Below are 16,202 nucleotides of genomic sequence, written 5' to 3' on the forward strand. Positions count from 1 at the left end.
CTGATGGATGGGAGTGGCTCTTATCTGGCACAGAATGTGTGTGTGTCCCTGTGTTGAGGATGTACACATAGAAAATTGGTATGTGTGTAAAGCATGTGTAGGTGTGTGATTGTTTAGAGTGCACATGAGGTGATACAGTGTGTGTGTGTGTGTGTGTGTGTGTGTGTGTGTGTGTGTGTGTGTGTGTGTGTGTGTGTGTGTGTGTGTGTGTACACGTCTGCCAGTGCCCATGCTAACAGCTGGCCCTGTCTGCATAGTGAGTTGGCTGGCACATTTCTGCAGCAGGCAGGCAGACAGCAGCGCTGGGCTGGACTGGGAGGCTGGGAGCCACACTAGGCGCTAGGATAACCCACTTCAAAGAGAACCATTGTCACACGCTAATGTGCAGAATGGCAGCCAGCGCTGCAGAAATCAGCATACACAGAGACTGGATATTTCCTCTGAGGCCTTCAGAGAAAGTGGGAGGGGGAGCATAGTCACGGGAAAAAGGGGTTCTGAGGGGGCTGCAGGACCTGCTGAAAATTAGGGAGAAAAAAAGATATATATATTAAAAAAGATATATACATTAATTTTATTTCTCACAAAAGTAATGCAATGGGCCTTTAATAGTCCTGTATTTAGTGGACCGATATAGACATCTGCAGCACGGGCAAAAATATTTGTCCAGGCCCTCTCACCCCTGTCGTCTAAAAATACAATTGCAGCACGCCCACCCCAAACTACTTCCCACGGCTATGAGGGGCAGAGAGAGAGAGAGAGAGAGAGAGAGAGAGAAACAGAGTGGCTTGGAGATAGATATAGGAGATGTTGGAGATAGAGGGGAAGGAATGCAGGGTGAAAATGAGAGACAGAAAGAAAAAGAGGAGAGAGAGACAGGTAGTTTGAAAAGGAAGATACATAAAGAGTGTTGAGAGTGAGGGACTGGTTGCTCAGGAACTATAATAGAATTCCAACACTAGTCTCCATGTCGTAATTAGGCTTTTTCAATGCCATTGAGTCACCCAGGCTCTCCAGACCTGAGAGGTATAGAAGGAAGGTGGAGAAACTCCTCAAGGAAAGACACATGCGTCAGCCACTGTAGGCTCTTTCTATTGCTATTCATACAGCTAAATAATAACAAAGGAGAAATGTGGATCACAATGAGAGCCTACTGTACATCCACACTGTTCTCCTCTCTTCTCTACAGTACACCCTTTATTTTTTTCCCATCTGCACGATTTTCTCCGTTCCCTCTTTCGCTCTTCTTAATTTGAACCTGCGGCTGAGAGCCACTGAGATTGAGACAGAAAAGTTCAAAGCCGCTCAAACTGACTGCTTCTGTCCCTGTCTAATAGTGCTGCAGTAGGACTGATCATCATAGCAAGGTTGATAAACCTCCATGTACTGTTTATGTGTGTGTGTGTGTGTGTGTGTTTGTGTCACGTCTGCTCCTGCTCCTACTCCTCCCCTCTGGCGTACGACGTCGTCAGAATACTAACCACCGGCCCTGCGATTCATCATTACGCACACCTGGCACTCATCATTACGCACACCTGTGAATCATTACGATTCACACCTGGACTCCATTACCGTCATCATTTCCTCCCCTTTATGTCCCTCTCCCATATCTGGTATTTTTCTTGTGTATCTGCGTTATGCCTCATGTTAATGTTGTGTTCTTGGTGTTTTATTAAAACGTTGCACCTGCTACCGACTCACCGCTCCATCATTACACAATACCAACTCAAAATATGGAAGCAGCAGGACAACCGGGCTCCTCCCAGACGATCGATGAACAAGGTGACCTTCGTCGTCAACACCGTGATCAGCTGGCTCAACTGGGGACGGCCACGGAAGATGTTCTCCGCAGTCTACCATGTCCCAACAGCGGAGGATATTCTAGAACCAGTCTACCCAACGAGTCAGCACACCAGCCCATTCAGCAACCCGCTCAGGTCAGCGATGCCCATCTATCTCTCCCGGAGAAATATGACGGGACGACATCTAAATGCCTTGGCTTCCGTCTTCAGTGCTTCCTCTATTTCACAGATCAGATGGGAGCCCCCACCAGCCAAGAGGTCTAAGGTTGCCACGGTTATTTCTCTGCTGACTGGACGGGCATTGGAATGGGCTACGGCCGTCTGGGAGGGAGGAAGAGCTTGAGTCTTATGAGGGGTTCATGACTCTGTTTAAATGTATTTTCAATCATCCCGCAGATGGCAGAGAGGGAGGTGAGTGTCTGCTTCAGCTCCAGCAGGGGAATCAGATGGCCGCTGAGTATGCGCTTACCTTCCGGTGTAGCAGCTTCCAGTGGCTGGAATGAGCCGGCGCTCAGCACGTTATTTAGAAGAGGTCTGCATGAAGAGGTCCAGACGGAACTGGCCTGCTGGGATGACAACCTCGCCCGAGGGGCATCACATTACGATGGCCATCTGTTTGGATAAGCTCCTCTGGAAACATCGGCATTTCCATCGCTTCTCTCCCTCCTTTGGCAAGTGAACCAATGGAGGTAGGAGTCCCTGTATCGATTACCGTGGACTCAATGACCACGAAGTATCAGTACCCTCTCCTGCTGGTGCCGTCTGCCATCGAGCAGCTCCGCGGGGCCCGGTTCTTCACCAAACTGGACCTGTGGAGTGCCTACAATCTCATTCGCATCCGGGTGGGGGATGAGTGGAAGACGGCGTTCAGCATGACGTCTGGTCACTATGAGTACTTGGATATGCCCTTTGGCTTAGCCAATGCTCCGTCGGTGTTCCAGGCATTCGTTAATGCGTTAATGAGGTGTTCGGGGACATGCTCGGACGTCAGGGGATTGTGTACATCGATGACATCCTGATCTTCTCAACCAACCTGGAAGATCACATCACTCACGTTCGAGCAGTCCTGGAACACCTCTTGGCTAACCACCTGTTCATCAAGGCAGAGAAGTGCCAATTCCACTAGCGGGCAGTCTCCTTCTTGGGCTACCAAATCAACCCGCAGGGAGTGAGGATGGAGGACAAGAAGGTAGATGCGGTAAGGTCATGGCCAGTCCCAACCACCAAGCGGTTACAATGGTTTTTGGGATTTGCCAACTTTTACCGCTGCTTCATCAGGAGATTCAGCACTGTAGCCACCACCCTCACTTCGCTCCTCAAGTGTGGGCCTCGTAGGTTGGTTTGGTCTCCAGCAGCCAACGAGGCCTTTCATCTCCTCAAGGGGTGTTTCACCTCCGCCCCCTTGCTAAATCACTATGCTGCCTTTTGTGGTTGAGGTAGACGCATCAGAGGTGGGTGTCGGGGCAGTTTTGTCACAAGGACACGGGGACCCACTGAAATGGTATCCTTGTGCTTTTTTCTACAAGAAACTGTCCCCCACAGGAATTACGCTGTCGCCAATCGGGAGCTCTTGGTGCTGAAGTTGGCATTAGAGGTGTAGAGACTGGCTGGAGGGTCCCAACGAACCATTCATCATCCTCACCGGCCATCGGAACCTTGACTCAATACGGACAGTGAGGAGACTGAATCCATGCCACGCCAGTTGGGCCCTCTTCTTCACCAGCTTTTACTTCACGCTGACCTATTGCCTAATCGATCTCTGAGAAATACTGGTGGCCCACCTTGGTGCAGGATATTACGCGGTATGTCAACTGGTTTGTGCTCAAACCAAGTCCCCCTGGAACGCTCCAGCAGGGAAGCTCCTGCGGCTTTCCGTGCCTCAGCGACCTTGATCCCATCTATCCATTGACTTTGTTACTGATCTTCCCCCTTCTGATGGTTTCCCCACCATTCTGGTGGAAGTGGATAGTCTCCAAATCATGTTGATTAATCACTCTTCCTGGTCTTCCCACTGCTCTCCGGGTTGCTGAGGCACTCTTCCAACAGGTTTTCTGGCATTATGGCCTTACGGAGGACATTGTCTCGGACCGTGGCCCCCAATTCACATCCCGAGTATGGAGGACATTCTTGGAGAAGCATGGGGTCACGGTTAGCCTCACATCTGGGTATCAGCCTCAGGCTAACAGGCTGGTGGAGAGGATGAATCAGGAGCTGGGGAGGTTCCTGAGGAGTCACTGTCAGGACCGGCAGGGTGAGTGGACACGTTTCCTTCCTTGTGCAGATTACGCCCAGAACTCTATGTCACTCCTCCACTGGGTTGACCCCCTTCCAGTGTGTTTTGGTTTTCCAGCCCGCCCTGGCCCCACGGTTCCTGTGGTAGATGAGTGGTTCCGGAACGTGGAGGAGGTGTGGAACAATGCACACGAGACTCCAGCGCGCCGTCGTCAGAAGGAGCAGACAGACCGTCACCGCAGTGAGACCCCTTTGTTCCATCCTGGGGATCTCTACTAGGAACCTCCCACTCCACCTGCCCTGCAAGAAACTGAGCCCCTGGTTTGTGGGGCCGTTTAAGGTTCTCCGGAGGGTCAATGAGGTGACACAGGTTACAATTACCCAGTCACTACCGTATCTCAGCCTCTTTTCATGTCTCCCTTCTCAGGCCGGTGGTTCCTGGTCCCCTACCTAATGCTGTCCCCATGACCCATCCCCCCTGAACATTGAGGGGGGGCCCGGTGTACGCAGTCAGATCCCTACTGGACTCCCGACATAGTGGGAATGGCTCCAGTATCTGGTGGACTGGGAGGGGTATGGCCCAGAGGAGCAGTGTTGGGTTCCGGTGGAGGATATTCTGGACCCCAACATCATCCGTGATTTCCACCTTTGCCACCCGGACCGACCCGCTCTTCGTCCTCGTCAGCGTCATACTGCGGCTGAAGACGCACGTCGGGGGGGCTGGGGGGTGGTGTGTACTGTCACATCTGCTCCTCCTCCTCCCCTCCGACGTCGCCAGAATACTAACCACAATACTATCCACAGTTCCTGGGATTCATCATTACGCACACCTGGCACTCATCATTATGTGCACCTGTGAATCATTACGATCCACACCTGGACTCAATTAACTTCCTCATTTCCTCCCCTTTATGTCAATCTCCCATATCTGGTATTTTTCTTGTGTATCGGTGTTATGCCTCATGTTAGTGTTGTGTTCTTGGTTTTGTTTTATTTTATTAAAACGTTTCACTTGCACCTGCTTTTGACTCACCCCCCCCCCCCCCATCATTAGTGTGCATGTGTGTCAGAGGATGTTTCCAGGCTAACACATTTGGTTCCTTGTAAGTTATGGGAACATACGTTGTTTTGTTTCCCATTGGTTCTGGGAACGAAGCCATAGGTTTTCTGACTGGTAAAACTGCATTTAAAAAATATATATTCTGAGAATGGAAGTGAAAATTTGGCCTGTTCTGGGAACACAAATGTTAGGTTGCAGGGAGGATTTGAGAATGTTTTCTTGGAGGTTTGTTCATCGTTCTGAGAACAGATATCATAAGTATTATTGAATTACCTTCAAATAACCTAACACAGTTAACCCAAGCTAACTGTTTTGAACTCCAAGCACAAATTAATTTGCTTAGGCATTAATCATGCAAACTCTTTTATTGTAACCCAGTGAGATATGAACCAATGATTGTCTGTTCTCAAAGGAAACAAGCACTCATTAAGATCAGGTGTGTGGGCATGGCCAACACACCTGAACACATTTAACAAGAATTTTGTTCATGCCGAGAACGGAATCTATATGTTTTAAATAACGTTCTTTGAACGTTAATGTTTTATGGTTTTTATGGAAAGTTTTCTTAATGTTTTGACAACATGACTTTAAATAGAACCATAACGAAACCTGCAGAAAACATTACTGAAGTACTGACATTTTCCCACAACATTTTCTTAATGTCCTCTGAACGTTCTGACATGACTTTAAATAGAACCACGAGAACCTGAGAACGTTACGCTGAAGTACAAAACTTTTCCAACAGAATAACGTTTTCGTAATGTTCTCTGAACAATACTTCAAATAGAACCACGAGGAAACACGCAGAAAAAAGTTATCCTGGAGTACTGAAACTCCCAAATAAGAACTATATGGTTCTCAGAACGTTATGTGCTAGCTGGATATCCTGGCACCATTCCCAGAACATTGTGGAAAGGTTGTATGCAAAATAACCATAGGACAACCATGCTCTCGCCAAGCTCTAAGAAACATATGGTTATCAGAACATTATGCGCTAGCTGGGTAGTGTGTGTGTGGGTAGAGGACCAGGGCAAAGCATTTAATTCACTGCAGGTCTAATTAATCCAGTGTGCAGTGGGCTGTTAAATAAATACTCCTGAGATTACAGAGCCAGTACAGGCAGGCTGAGGTGAGCAGCCAAACGGCTAACAAAGCAAACAGATCCACCAGTGGTTGCGTCCCAAACGGCACCCTATTCCCTATGTAGTGCACTACTTTTGACCAGGGACCATTAGGCTCTGGCCAAAAGTAGTGCACTATATCGGGAATAGGATGCAATTTGGGACATATCCAGTGTGTCTATGCATACTGGTGGCTACCATCCTTTACACACGCTGCACTCTATTTTGTGAAGTGGACCCTGGAGAATTCCAGATCAGTGCCTGAGAGAGAACCACATTGTTGTGATGGATGCCCTCCCTGGTTTTGATGGTAAAATCAATTATGTTTGTTGTTTTGCGAGCCACAACCCATTCTTTAAGGGTTAGGGAAGTTAGACTGCCTGATGTGATGACCAGGAAACACATTGGAAGAGAATGAACGAGAAATGCGCCTTCCTTCTTTCACCTCTTTTTAAATCTCCCTTACCATCTCTCTCTCTCTCTCTCTCTCTCCTGATTTCTCCTCTTCTCTTGGCTTGTGTCTGTTGTTAAGGTCTGTCCTCTCTGTTCCTCCTCTAACCAAAGGTCTCAAAGTCAAGTGGAGGACGATTCCCCCACTTCACTTTAAAAGAGCAAGCTGCCTCCAGGAGACAGCAGCTGGCAAGAGGTTGTGCACACACAGACACACACTAAGGCATATAACGGAAACGAAAATGTACATAACACAGACACACACACACAAGCTGACAACGCAAATGAAAACGTAGCCTATATGCACGACACACACACAATAATAGGCTGAGTTGTTTATCATTTTTAGCCTTGGAGAATAAGGGGCTAAAGTGGACTGGCTTTGCTGTTCAGCATCCAGCAGTGTTGTTCCAGGGAATTTTTTTTATGTTGTCAGATCCCTTGCTGGGCCCCCCATATGCCTCCCATAAGCCCCCCCCCCCCCCCCTCCCCCAGCCCCTAACACACAGTCATCATCACGTCAATTCAGCAGGCAGGCCAATCAAGCCCCCACTGTCACTTCACTGTAATGACTGTCACTCCCCGCAGTGGAACCGGGCCAGGGAGGACACACACACACACACACACACACACACATACATACACCAAGGGTGTACATACAGATGTATGACTCACTAAACAACGCTAAGAAACACTCAATTAGAAGAGAAAATTAGAGAGAGAACATGGCCTGGCTTTAAAGTCCCTGCAGGGCCAGGTAGACACATATCATTAGTTGACTGAACTATACAATCCGTTAAGCCCACCACCATCCCCCCAGATCCATCAAAGCATAGGAAAACATCACCTAGCATGCATCTCTGCTGGGACTAACAAGGTAAGTAACTCTGTGTCATGTTAGGAGGGATGACAGAGACGCAGCCAGGCAGTAGATACAGAGAGAGAGAGAGCAGTACCTGGACCTGGGGGCTCTAACTGGATAAAGGGGGTTGGGAATCAGCTCCTACCCAGCTCACCCCCTGTCCATACACAACCATGAGGCATACAGAGCAGGGCAAGGCCCCTGGGGTGAGGGAGGTAGGATAGCCAGGTTTATGTGTGTGTGTGAGAGAAACAGATAAAGTGTGTGTGTGTGTGCTTGTGTGTGCCTTGGTTGGTTCTTCTATCCTTGTGGGGACCTAAAATCCCCAAATGTCCCAATAAGGATAGTAAATCAAGGAAAATTCTCCCTCGTGGCGACATTTCCCACATCCCCATGAGGACAAAGGCTATTTTAAGCTTGGGGGTTAGGTTTAGGGTTAGGGTTACAATTAGGGTTAGGGTTCGAATTAGGGTTAGGGTAAGACATAGGTTTAGAATTAGGGTTAAGGTTAGGATTATGGTAAGGGTTAGGGAAAATATCATTTTGAAAGGAAATGTCCCCAAGAGGATAGAAGAACATAATGTGTGTGTGTGTGTGTGTGTGTAGGAGGGTTGGGAGATCAGGAGGTGGAATAGCATAGGGGGTGAGGTAGGATGTTTCCTGTATATTTTGTCTCTCTGTGTGCATAGTGTGCTGGCCCTACAATGCAGGTGGAGCTGGGTTAAGTCACAAAGAGCAGGAGAGCTACCACTGCCAAGGCAACCATGAGGGATGGAGGAGGAGATGGGAGGTCCAGGAAATCCATCCATCAAGCCCGTCTCTGCCTCTGTACCTGTCCAGGAGCAGCAAACTAAATGTCCATGGCTGCCTTACTACACGCACGCACGCACGCACACACACACACACACACACACACACAGTCTCAAAGACATAGACACACAGCCATACATGCCACAAATACCACGTCACATACATACCCTGTGATGTTAGTATGTGGAGTATGACGATGTGAGAGCTCGGAGAGGGCAGTTGGTGAGAAGTGAACTATGGCATTCAGACAAACTCTTATTTTTCTTCAGTCCAACAACACAGCCTTTTTAATTAGCTCCACTGATTTACACCATGAACACCTGGGGACATCAAACAACCATGCAATTACCCAACGCTACAGACAGACTGGCCTTCCACACCGCCTGCCTGGGAACAGAACAGAATGGACTGGACTATGGAACACAAGTAGCCCATGCCTGGAAGTGTCCATAGATCGTATCACTGTCTATAGCCATGACTGTGTAAAGCACAAGGCTTTTAAATTCACTTATGAATGCACTAACTGTAAGTCATTCTGGATAAGAGTGTCTGCTAAATGACTCAAACGTAAATGTAAAATGTGTGTACTGTGGATTACAATAACACTGAAAATGACATGGATTTGTGCGGGGGCACCTCGACACCGGTGCCCCCGCACATTGACTCTGTACCGGTACCCCCTGTATATAGCCCTGCTATTGTTATTTACTGCTGCTCTTTAATTATTTTTATTCTTATCTCTTACTTTTTTGTTGGTATTTTCTTAAAACTGCATTGTTGGTTAAGGGTTTGTAAGTAAGCATTTATACCTTCCTACTCACCCACCCACCCACCCATCCATCCAGAGGGTAACCCTACCCCCCTGTAATTACCCCTAGCCTAGCCCAGGTCTGGGCCCCTGTTTACCACAGATTAAGCCTGTCCTTTCAGCTCCCTCCCGTTTCCCTGATCCCACAGATAAGAGCAGCCGAGGAGAAGAAAGGAAAGAGTCTCCTCCCAAAGGCACAGACAGGCAGGGCTATAATCAGGCCTTCTGCAGCCTGGGGGTAAGGTGGGAGAACAGGTAAGGGGTGGAGTGAGGGTCAGTTGTTAGAGGCAAGGTCTCCCCCCCCAGTCAGACCACAAACCTTTCCCCACTCACACAAGACCATGGTGATGTCATTGGACAGTCAGTGTATCCACAAGGAACTGTGTGTGTGTGTGTGTGTGTGTGTGTGTGTGTGTGTGTGTGTGTGTGTGTGTGTGTGTGTGTGAGATCCCGCTGTCCCCCACCAAACTGTGTCTGAAAAGTGACTGCGTTTTTATGCACCACAGTCTGATGGGTGGGGTGATTTCAATTTATGGCTTGACCGATGCTAGTGGTGAGGGTCTAGGTGAGAACAGAACAGTAAAATAGACCTCCTAAATACTCCACCATACATCTCATTGGCAGCTTTGTGCTCCACATGCATCTTTCTCCCCTGTAGGCCTGCCAGAAAGACATTACGAACAGGAATAAAGACCTGGAGAAATGCTAATGGAAACCATTTGCACGACTCATCAGTGTTTTTTACCGAAGCCATTTTAAGAGCTAGCTCTGGGATCTGAGAGCACCCCGCAATCTCAGTTAAAGGCTTATCCATCATCCCTGGAGGGGGCCCTGTGTCTCTGTGTGTGTGTGTCAGTGTGTGTGTGTGTGTGTCAGTGTGTGTGTGTGTGTGTCAGTGTCTGTGTGTGTGTGTCAGTGTCTGTGTGTGTGTGTGTGTGTGTGCGTGTGTCTCTCTCTTGCTCTCTCTCTCTGTCTCCCTCTCTCTCTAAGTTGGAAAGATGGGCTCCATGCCTGATATATGCAGAGACAGATGTCATATAGGACACATCCATTCCAGTAGTGACTCTGGCAGCGGAGTAAAATGGCAGCAGAGCAGTGTTAGGTTAGTGTAGTCTCGGCCATGCAGTACATATGTCTGTCTTCTCTCTCACACCCCTCTCAACCACACTACCAATACACAGACTGCCTCGACGTTGTCATGGGTTGCAGGATCATGTATAGAGCAAACGGCAAAGTCCTCCATTTCAGAGTGGACTGATAGGGTCATACATCTTGTTTCAGTTTCTCAGAGGCAACTGTGATGAGATCCAGAGGAGAGCAGTAAGACAACCAGTCAAGGTTGCTGCAAGGTTCCTGTAACCTTGGCCTATCAGGGAAAATAAATAAAAAAGTACTGCTAGAAAATAGGCCTATACAATAGGCTCCTGTGTATAGAGGGCAGGTGGCTCTTATGTATAGAGGGCAGGTGGCTCCTATGTATAGAGGACAGGTGGCTCTTATGTATAGAGGGCAGGTGGCTCCTATGTATAGAGGACAGGTGGCTCTTATGTATAGAGGGCAGGTGGCTCTTATGTATAGAGGGCAGGTGGTTCCTATGTATAGAGGACAGGTGGCTCTTATGTATAGAGGGCAGGTGGCTCCTATGTATAGAGGGCAGGTGGCTCCTATGTATAGAGGACATGTGGCTCCTATGTATAGAGGACAGGTGGCTCCTATGTATAGAGGGCAGGTGGCTCCTATGTATAGAGGGCAGGTGGCTCCTATGTATAGAGGGCAGGTGGCTCCTATGTATAGAGGGCAGGTGGCTCCTATGTATAGAGGGCAGGTGGCTCCTATGTATAGAGGGCAGGCCATGGCTGATCTATAATAGTATTTAGTGATTTTGCTTAATGGTGTGATATAACCCATAATGCAAATTGACCAGTGTGTGTTGATCAATAAATTCCTGTCTATTGAGTAGCCTCTGTCTTTCTCAAAGGAAAAATCCTCAATCCTATGCAGACAATCGATAGATATGTACTAAATCTATATCTTAAATTACAAAACGTAAGATGTCCATGAATTACGATTGACAATATAAATGAAATTGATTAACCTATTGCAATAGCCTATACCACAGAAAGTCTATTGTGAATCATGATTCGTCGAGACCCCCCTTCCCCCCATCATTGAAGAAGCAGAATCCCGGAGAGGACCGCGTTTTAACAAGGCAATCATTCACTTTCATATTTCGTTTCTAAGGTCTAACATGAATAATGACGTTATTATAGTTAACCAACAAGGAGCCGCGAGGCTTTTCAAATGCATTAGAGGAGCGGTTTCTGTAAATATTTAATTCAAGTTTTCACAGGTCTGACACCGATAGCCGTCAAGTTGAGGAGAGATCAAATCAAGCTCAACATCAAAACAGCAGATACATTCATATTTGTTGAATACAAAGTTTGGCATACACTGGATTCGTCCTTGAAGATAAATCACATGAGAAATGTTCAAATATAAATATCTCATCATTCCAAAATCCTAAGATTTTGTCCCAAAAATGACCGGTAGCCTACTTTCGACAGCATGTAATATCTTATTAAAGAAAACTTACATTTTAACTGTTAATAGAAGGAATACATATTTGCAGGCTTAACGTCACTGATGATCCACAACTCCGAACTTGAAGGAGATTTTACGGGATCATTGTGCGTAATCTTCGGGTAGCTGCGGTATCCTACACTTCCAATGGTCTGGCAAGACAAATACTCCACTTGTGTCTTTCAGAAGAATAAATAAACAAAGAAATGCCGTAGGCTACAATTACCACCCAACACTGCACATTAATCTGCGTCTGAATGTGACTGTCCCTCATTCATATTTGAGAATTCAACTGCGCACTGGTCTTGGCGTACAACTTACAAAGCTATATTTCTATAAAACGTTGTCACATTTGATATAAAATTCACATATGTTTAAAAGGGCTAAACCGACCAGTGCTTGAGTCATGTGTTCTAGGCGCCCGACCGTGTGCTACACGTCTCCAGAAATGAAAGAACGGACAGCGGACCCTCGAAACCACATCAGCGCGGTTTCTGAATACAAGGTAAAAAGCTCCAGACGTACCGATCAGCATCGTGCGTCCAGGACCGAATAGACTTCGCTCCAGCTCGGTGTTTCACAGCGCGTAAATATTACGCGGTATCCCCAGAAAATAAGTGCATGCAACGACGCACAAGTATCATATGCTCCGCTCCGGGAGTTTAAACAAACACAACTAAAAGAAGCGACTGCTATATATTCTGTCCTATTTCCAAGTCTCTGTCGCTCTCTCTTTGCAATCCTTTTCTTCCTCGGGGACAAATCCCAACAGATCCCAACTACTACAACTCAGAAGAATAATACACATGCTCCTCAATTAAACCCCATATTGATCTGCTGCTCTGCGTGGCCCGAAGGAGGCGAGGGAAGGGGAATGGAGAGATGAGGGGTTGCTTCTCCCCCCCCCCCCCCCCTCCCCTCCTCTCTCTCTCTCTCTCTCTCTCTCTCTCGCTCTCGCTCTCGCTCTCGCTCTCTATTTCTTGCTCAGCTGGACGATGTTAAACCTGAGCGGATGGGAAAATAAGCTGGTGTTATTTTAACAGTCCTCATAGCGCATATTGTCTCTTAGATAGTGGTTCCGTGATAACGGCTACAAGAGTAATGTCACTCTCCCAGATGGAGGGAGGAGCCAGGTCAAGGTGATAATTGATATGCATCAATCACACATTTACAGCCACACCAGACATCCCATTTGAGTGGCTAAACAGTGAAAAATACAATAAGGGAGCACTATTTGGAATAGGTTGACTACTCCACCCCTGTGTAGTCCAACACTTCATGGGTACCTGGGTTGAACCCTGACCCTTAAATTGATGGACAAAGGTCACCCTAATGGAATTTGAGTATTGTCACCCAGCAGCATAGTGACAAGGCCCTGCTTGGTTACAGAGAAAAATGGAGAGATAGAGGAGGAGAGAGGAAGAGAAAGAGAGAGAGAGCACGAGAGAAAGAGAGTGAGAAAGAGAGAAGAGGGAGATGGACACACACACACACACACACACACACACACACACACACACACACACACACACACACACGGATAAGTGAGGAGTGATTCTGCTGCCAGCCAGCCAGCAGCAGCTAGTATAAAACTAGACTGACTGACTGACTGTACAAAGAGAGAGAGGCAGCAGAGGACTTTTAAAGCTATTAAAGATACGCTTTGAGGGAAACTGGCTGCTCTGTGTGTGTGTGTGTGTGTGTGTGTGTGTGTGTGTGTGTGTGTGTGTGTGTGTGTGTGTAAGGGGGGTATTTCTGTGAGGTTTTAGAAGGAGTGAATGATATGCAATGTGTATGTGTGCTTGTATAAAAAAGAGCATGCCAGTGTGTGTGTAATGTGTGTATGTGTATGTCATTGCAGCAGTGTGTGTGTAATGTGTGTGTATGTGTATGTCATTGCAGCAGTGTGTGTGTAATGTGTGTATGTCACTGCAGCTGTGAGTGTGCCTGATCTGAGTGACAGTTGCTCATATTCATCCGTCGCTTCTCTCTCTCCTTTGTGTCTTTCTTCTTTTGCCTTAGCGCAATGTTGTGTAGCCTGCCAGCGCTGAGTGCGTGTGTCTCTCTGTGTGTTCAACTGTACATGGACTGAGTTTGTGTGTTTGTGTGTGACAGAGTGAGCTAGAAACCATGTGTCTGTGTGTTTGTGCGGTGTGAGTGTGTTTAAACTTCATGTGTGTGTGTGTGTGTGTGTGTGTGTGTGTGTGTGTGTGTTCCTCTAAAGGCAGGAGAGGAGAGCAGGCTGAAGAGCCTTGGTGTAGTGCTAAGCTCTACTGGAGCCTGGCCAAAGCACATCTCCCAGAGTGCTATCAGGAACTTAATTACACCATTAAATCGCTCCCTCGCTTTCCCTCTACCCCTTCCTCCATCTCTCCCTCTCTGCTCATCTCCCTCCTTCCATCTTTCCTCGTTCTGCTCTCTCTCTCCCCCAATCGGTGTCTCCATCTAATCACTGACTTCCCTCTCTCTACCTCTATCTTGTTGCTCTTCCCCCTCTTTTTTCTATCTCCCTCCTTCTCTCTGTACTCTTGTGGTGGTGTGAGGCGGGCAGGCAGACTGGCGCTGAGTTGAAGATGTTATTGGTGTGAACTGAGAGAGGGTGATGGTGAAGTGTGCTAGGAGCAGATAGACTATACGGGATACACACAGAACGTCAGAAGCCACAGGAGGAGTTTGGAATCAAGTGCATTTCCTCCACAGACTCTGGTGCTAGAGAAGAGCCTTGAGTGTAGTGTATAAACCACAGTAGCCATGGACCCCCAGTTCTCATGGCAGACTGTGGGTATGAAGGGCAGCTGTACCAGCCGACTAGCCCTGCCAACCACAAGCCAACCACTGTGCCAACCATATAGCCCACACAGGCACGAGAGAGCCAGGGCTAATGAGAGAGGCTAGCTCTCTGCTTTAGATTCCGAAGCCATGACACAGCCCAATGCCCTTCAGCATGATATAGAGAGCATTATGAAATGAACTGCTAGTAAGATCAGTGTCTTCTTCGCAGAGGAGTGCTGTTCAGTCAGAATGTGAGTCAAGGCATATCGACTACTCTACACAAGCAGCCAGAAACAGGCGTCAGATTGTGTAAGACCAACCACTAGACGCGACAACATCCACAACAAGCCTCACCCGGGACAGAGTCGAGTTAGTCTAACCCAGGCACGATGAAACTCCACAGGGCATTATGGTTCTCTGTGACACCTAGAGAGGTGACCATGGTGGAGTTGTGTTTGGGCTCCTCTTGACTATGATGGGCAAATGAGTTCCAACCGCGATTGTTTGATATCGGAGGGGCGGTATAGAAGTGATGGTAATGGTGTTGATAATAATATGGCTATATGGGTGTAGCGCGGTGCCCGGCGGAGCCCGGCGGAGCCAGGTATCTCTATGGTGATGAGGATTGGGCCCTGGAGAGAGGAGAAGGTCAAGCTGTCACATTCCACTCCAGTGAAATTACATCCTCTGTAGCCCTCCACTCCGCTGCTGGGCCGCTGATAACTGGCTGGCCTCAGAGTGTGTGTGCATGAGTGATTGTGTATGTAGGGTAGAGCAGCACACACGGGACCAGGGACGAGGAGGAGGACGGTGCAGGCGGGCATTAATTAACATGCAGGATCTGTATGGTGGCATGCTGTCAGAGACAGGGGGGTGTAGTGGGCAGAAGTGGCGGGGGTGGCGGAAGAGGTGGGCACAGTGGGACTGTGCGACAGGGAGGGCAGGAGACATGAGGCGGGAGGGGGAAGATGTCTGGAATACTGAGAAATGTGTCACCTGGGAGATTGAGCTCTGCCATGCATTGAGATGGATAGTAATTCTCCATGACAGTTGAACCAGCTTTTACATGACGAATGACTGGAGTCCTTTTAGTGCAGGCTTCCTCATACCGTGTCAGCCTAATACAACTAGCTATCAGAGAGAAGAATGCAAGCACACTGTTGCATTTGGATGAACACATAGTCTAATCCCGAAACTTCTAACGGGTGAAATCCATTTATATACATTAGCTACCTACGCACAGCTATACACATCAACAAACTGCACCAAACTGCTACAAACACACATACTGTTAACTGGCAAACACAAACACAGTCTGTTGAGTGAGTCTTTATGTGGAGTTTCTCTTCTGTCTCTCTCCAGCATGCAGACAGAGGTGATCAATACATGTCTAGGTGTGACTGTCTTTTAATGTTGCCCTTTACTGTCCAATCAGTCCCAGGCAGGGGGCAGGGAGAAGTCACACTGCTGGTTCGATTGGTGTGTGTGTGTTTTAAACTGCCACAAACGGTTACTTCTCTGGACTGATGGGTGTGTGTGTGTGTTCCTCGTATTCTCTTTGGGTACACGTATTGTTGTGCATCACAAGCCCTATTCTACTACAGTATGTGCTGGATTTGTTTTCATTGGGAATATCATTGGACATAACCCAGTCGATATGAAATGTACTGCACATCATCACACTATAGAAGCATAGAACCTACATGAT

General features: G+C 47.7%; 1 protein-coding gene across 2 annotated transcripts in view; it reads right to left on the bottom strand.

Moving 5' to 3' along the window:
- The window catches only part of LOC110485161 (zinc finger protein 385D), a 203,443-nt gene that overhangs the window by 59,545 nt on the left and 127,696 nt on the right, over positions 1-16,202 (bottom strand). The window contains exon 1 of one of the 2 annotated variants that reach the window (XM_036940960.2): positions 12,248-12,836. The exons of the other annotated variant lie outside the window; for it this stretch is intronic. Coding sequence (XP_036796855.1) covers positions 12,248-12,257 — 10 coding nt within the window. The 5' untranslated portion in view covers positions 12,258-12,836. Of the gene's footprint in view, positions 1-12,247; positions 12,837-16,202 lie in introns of those variants that run through there. 2 annotated transcript variants of the gene reach the window in all.

The sequence above is a fragment of the Oncorhynchus mykiss genome, chromosome 13 (assembly GCF_057628025.1).
Source record: "Oncorhynchus mykiss isolate SJ-2025 chromosome 13, ASM5762802v1, whole genome shotgun sequence".
NCBI classification, from domain to species: domain Eukaryota; kingdom Metazoa; phylum Chordata; class Actinopteri; order Salmoniformes; family Salmonidae; genus Oncorhynchus; species Oncorhynchus mykiss.